This window comes from Etheostoma cragini, chromosome 19, assembly GCF_013103735.1.
Source record: "Etheostoma cragini isolate CJK2018 chromosome 19, CSU_Ecrag_1.0, whole genome shotgun sequence".
Classification (NCBI taxonomy): domain Eukaryota; kingdom Metazoa; phylum Chordata; class Actinopteri; order Perciformes; family Percidae; genus Etheostoma; species Etheostoma cragini.
This window is the reverse complement of record NC_048425.1, coordinates 10,810,439-10,815,513: the sequence shown is the minus strand read 5'-3', so window position 1 is coordinate 10,815,513 and position 5,075 is coordinate 10,810,439. Positions and strand designations below refer to the sequence as shown.

The window sequence follows — 5,075 nt, the reverse complement described above, 5'->3', positions numbered from 1 at the left end:
TAGTACTTTTAACTGTAATTTAGAGCTGGATAATTTATTGAGTTATATTTTGAGAGTACAATTTGAATCGGCAACATGACCAGCAACCTTTCTCTGTCAGGTAAATTGTAAATTGTACTACTACAGTATGCAGCAAGCCAGTACTATACAGATGAGTTGCATATTTTCATTCTGTAAGTTATTTTGGAGTACAATGAGTTCAAATTGGTACCTTTCTTAACATTATAATACATCTTTAGCTGCTTGGGGCCCTTTTGTCCTCGGGTTCCAGGCAGTTAGCAGGTGCCAAAAATTCCTCAATGCAGGGAAATATCTTGTAGAACCCAAGGAAGAGCAGAGTGAGTGTGAAGTTATTTGGATGACGGTTCTCAAGAAAGTCCCGAGCAGCAATGCCACAGGCCAAGCGATCCAGTTCCGAACAGGTATGTTTTCAGAGATCAAGATAAACATAATGGAATACATTCTGTTTTTGTTCTTATCAGCCTGTCTTAAAAACACACTCTAATGAGATAATGTGCATTTTGTGGCGCGATGACGTCTGAGATGCATAAGGTGCGCGAGGGCCAGACAGTCTGACGTCTGATTGTCAGTGGTGTTGACACAAGCAGGACTGGACAGACCAGTCAGTGAGAAGTCTGCAGGGGTGTCCTGTCACGTTCACAGCTCTGGAGCAAGGCTATAAGATGCCCCGCTGCCCTGCAGATCCATCACTTCATTGAACTTGACTCACAATAAGGTAAGAGAACTTTAATAATTTACAAATTGAACCAGGATTTCCTGTTTGTATGTTATTTAAGGGGTTGCGTGATCTTCTCCAACCTGTGGATTTGTGAAACCTTTCAAAAACAGAAGTAGTTGAATTCTGACCTCCAGATCGCCTGTTCACCTACTATCAAGTCTTTTAGTTTTCAGAAAAGTTGAAGACACGACATGTTTGCTTGATGACAGTAACGTGTAGTTGTAGGCTTATGAGTGTACACTTCTCCGTCCTAAATAACTGGTCTATCCTGACACTGTTCCATAGGCCACACACTTAGAATAGAAACTTCGAGACCACTATTTCAAGACAAATGCAATTCACAAACTACTGAACTATTCTCAATGCTAAAACTTTGCAATGAAATATTGAAAAGGAAAAATATGATTTCTGATGTCTGATTTTCAAGCTACTTTTGTATTCAGTGTAACGATCAATTAGCTGTCTTTATACTTCATGAAAATGACCCACAAACACACTTGCTACACAGATATGATAATTTAACCCTGGCCCTTTAACCACCACATGACTGTAGAAAATAGGTTCTGTAAATTGATTAAACTGTTAATGAAGACATTGTCTGGAATAAGTTAAGAGGTAGAAGGCAGAACATTCACAGTATTTATTCCTTCAATTTATCTGAAATCATTACAATCACTATAGAGCCACTTAAATTAGACCAGACAGTGAGGATGGAACAAAACTGGAATATGTGAATGGCCCATTCTCTATCTTTTTGTCAGAAGCTGAAATCATGTCTAAAATGGTTGTGACCCAGCCGAGGCCCTTCATTACAACTTCCATATCCAATGAATGGACCTCTGGCATCTGTCAGTGCTTCCAAGACCTGCCCCAGTGTAAGTGCACTTCTCTGTTTTTTATGCACTTTTACCAGATATGCATATGTTAAGGTTAGCAATAAAGAGTGATGCTCGAAGTAGGTTGAAAATATGATAATCACTCACAATGATCTGGGTTTAGAAATGCCAGCAGATGACGGATTGGAGTTCAGTGGGTGCAGTGAAGCATTGACGCTCCAATATGATAGGATAATGCAAACCAATGGCATTCTGTCTACCAATGGCAGTGTTTTTTTGTCAGAAAATAGGAGATATCAAATCCCAAAACTGAAGCTCTGAATCATTCTGATTTGTTTGCCAGTTTTGTTTTAATAAGCAGTGAAAAATCTTTTTTTTTTACAATGGAACTGAGTAATAACCAAAACATCCAAGAAGAACTAAACTGATGTAGTTACATTCCCAGCTTAAAAAAATATTTAAAAAAAAGAATGTTAATCTTTTCAGTTTGTTTGCTATAATATTTTACTTCTGAAAAATTTCATCCATCAACTCGTGACATTGAACCCCAAAAATTAAACAGACTTGACATGAGATGGAGCTGTGCCGTGATTTCAACACGAAGTTAGCGCATTTTATTAAACATGAAACATTACGGCCAATGTCCAATCTCTGACCCTACTAACTACTTTAAAAATTAAAATTAATATATTAAAACTAAAAACTAAATCCTTCAGCAAAACTAAAACAAAACTAAAACTAGCATACACATTTAAAAAACTAAATTAGCTAACATTCAAAAATCAAATCAAAATGAAAAGTCAAAACGAAATTAAAATTAAACCCAATTGAAAATTAAAAACTAAATAACTTGGAGTGGAACAATGATGTATGTTCAACTTAACTTAGACACTTAACTGTTAAAAAAAGGGGATATTGGGATGTTACCATGATGTTCTCACGATGCTGTAAAACCTTTTAACAAGCACGTTCCAACTGTTGAAGATAAATGGGACTTTTTTTCTTTTCAGGTTGCTTGGCCTTCTGGTGTCTTCCTTGCTTCTACTGTAAGACGGCCAAAGAGGCCGGGGAGTGTGTGTGTTTACCTCTGCTGGATGGTTGTGGATGCATCCCTCCTATAGCCACAGCCGTCAGGGTGTCGGTACGCCAACGTTACGGCATTGAGGTACAGACGCTATGCTATCCTACCCTGGTGTTGATAAAAATGCAACTGCGTCAAGCATAGTGTTAACCAGCATAAACATCTGTGTTTTATCTGATCCCTGATCAGTCTTAAACCTGTTCAGCCTTTCATCACAATGGGTATTTACGTTCCTCTAGTGTCCAGCAATTCAATGTAACGGGTGTTGCAATACACCTTTCGTAGCGGCCCGTTTATTTAGGAAGACGTTGACAATGAGTAATGTCAAAAAAATCTGCTTTGTTATAGAACATTTTGCCGTGTCATGCAAATAAATCTACTCTTTGATTTAAAAAAAGCAGCATTGTGCAACTCTAGAAAATGATGTTCCCATAGAAAAAAACTATATTCTCAATTACGACATGAGTAAAATGTATTTACCAGCAAACAGACAATTTTAAATACTTGGTTAACGCTGTGAATGAATCTACATGGTCTGTTCAGGCCCCAACAGTGCTAACAGTGTTGTCATAACTTAGAGATCGTCATGGGGTTGGCAGAAACTACTCACTATAGATTTAACCCTTGTATGGTATCCGGGTCAAATTGACCCATTTCAAATTTTTACAAGTAGAAAAATGGTACAAGTTAAATTTGGTCTACCTGAAAATCACTGGCCTTAACTTGTTTTCAGTGATAAACATGTGTTCTTGACTCAATTCAGAAAATTATTCTGAATATGACCACTTATTTTTTTTCCATAGTGGATTTTTAACATGAATTATAACCTAGTAGAGACTGACTGCATTCCCAAAACATGTATGTTATCTCAACTGTTGATCAATTGATATAAAGACAATATTTGTTAATAGATTATGAAGTAAAATGTAATTTTAGAATTGTTTTTAAAACCCCATATGAGTCACATGTCAATTTGACCCGAGGGAGATGAGAGGGTCCCAAAAGTGAAGACAATACAACGGTTAAGTAGGTATGTACTGTAGGTTAAGTATGACTTTTTGCTTTCACGTGGGACACTAACAGCAGTCTCCAAAACCAATGTGATTAGGAAAAACATGTTTCCCAGAAAACGTATTTGAGAATGCAGTTTATTTGTATTGGAACATAACATATGAATCACACTGCTTTTTTTGCACTTGTGGTCAGACGCAAACTGTCTTTCATTCTCTTTGTACTCTGCACAATGACAATAAAGTTGAATCTAATCTATTCTAATTAGTGATCATGAACCATTGGAAAGCCTTTGTTATTCTCCTCTTGACAGAATGTCTAACCGCTCTTTTCTTAACTGGGTCTTCGCAGGGCACGGTTTGCAATGACTGTGTGTACGCCTGCTGCTGCGGGCCTTGCAGCTGGTGCCAAATAGCAAGAGAGATCAAAACAAGGAGGAATCCCATGCTATAGATGAGAACAATAAGCTGCTGGAGCATCAACACCATCAACGTCATGGCCACCATCAATGGTGTCTCTTCATCATTAGCTTTTTGGGAGTAAGACGGGATAAGTACACTGATTTGTGATCTATTTAAGCATGTCTGCCTGTATGGAATGTACTGTAGCTGGTTAAAAATCACCACATGAGGGTCATAAGTGTTGGATTACTCAATGACAGTAAGATAAGACAAGCAGACACTTGACCTCTATGACTGTAATAACATTGCACACAAATTTCACTAGAGATCTAAACCCTCTACACTGTCATCCCAAATTAGTTGCTTTACTGGAAATTTACGTGGAAACCAGTTGCCTTAAACCGTCTAAGTTCTGCACAAGGTGAAACTTTACAGGTCAAGTTGTATTAACACAGAGCGGTTCGTTCATGCTGTAGACAAATCAACTTTACATTAGTATTTTAATATTATACAAATATTTATTTTCTGGAGTCAAGTTGCCTAAAATAAGCATGTTAAGAAACACAAGAAAATTTAAACATTAGGCTACATATTTCACTAGTACAGACATAATTTGTTGATATATACATAGATTTGTTTTCTTCATTACAGTATAACTGAAATATAATGTATTGTTTAGTAGTTCTAAAATATCAAAAGAATACAATCAAAACAAATTATTATCATTTTACCATGTATTGTGTTGCATGGTAAGCTTCCCTTAGCAGACTGAATGCATGATTTATAATATTTACACATATTAATGCGCACTTACTCACAGCCCTGACCCAATCAGTCCCCACCCGGGTCTCGTCATGGTGCAACAATAAATGTAGATGAACATGAACATTAAATCAACCATAAGCAACTAAAACCCTGATAACAGAAATGCACACCCAACATTAACAGAACACACTTTGACTGGGACCTCAGAACACACATTTGTTCCTTCCCATGAGCATTTGCAA

At 37.1% G+C, this 5,075-nt stretch overlaps 1 protein-coding gene across 1 annotated transcript; it reads left to right on the top strand.

The window, feature by feature from the left end:
- Window positions 1-589: 589 nt before the first annotated feature.
- LOC117934865 (cornifelin homolog A-like) lies at window positions 590-4,712 on the top strand. Its single transcript, XM_034856911.1, has 4 exons — window positions 590-736; window positions 1,501-1,614; window positions 2,586-2,740; window positions 4,019-4,712. Exons 2-4 carry the CDS (start codon window positions 1,512-1,514, stop codon window positions 4,118-4,120), a joined length of 360 nt encoding a protein of 119 aa, XP_034712802.1. The 5' UTR covers window positions 590-736; window positions 1,501-1,511; the 3' UTR covers window positions 4,121-4,712.
- Window positions 4,713-5,075: the final 363 nt, after the last annotated feature.

What these genes read in the sequence shown, in the direction of transcription:
- LOC117934865 (XM_034856911.1), top strand. Translation starts at nt 1,512, where the DNA reads ATGTCTAAAATGGTTGTGACCCAGCCGAGGCCCTTCATTACAACTTCC. An exon ending in CTTCCAAGACCTGCCCCAGT is followed by an intron (nt 1,615 to 2,585) that starts GTAAGTGCACTT and finishes TTTTCTTTTCAG; the next exon opens with GTTGCTTGGCCTTCTGGTGT. An exon ending in GCCAACGTTACGGCATTGAG is followed by an intron (nt 2,741 to 4,018) that starts GTACAGACGCTA and finishes GGGTCTTCGCAG; the next exon opens with GGCACGGTTTGCAATGACTG.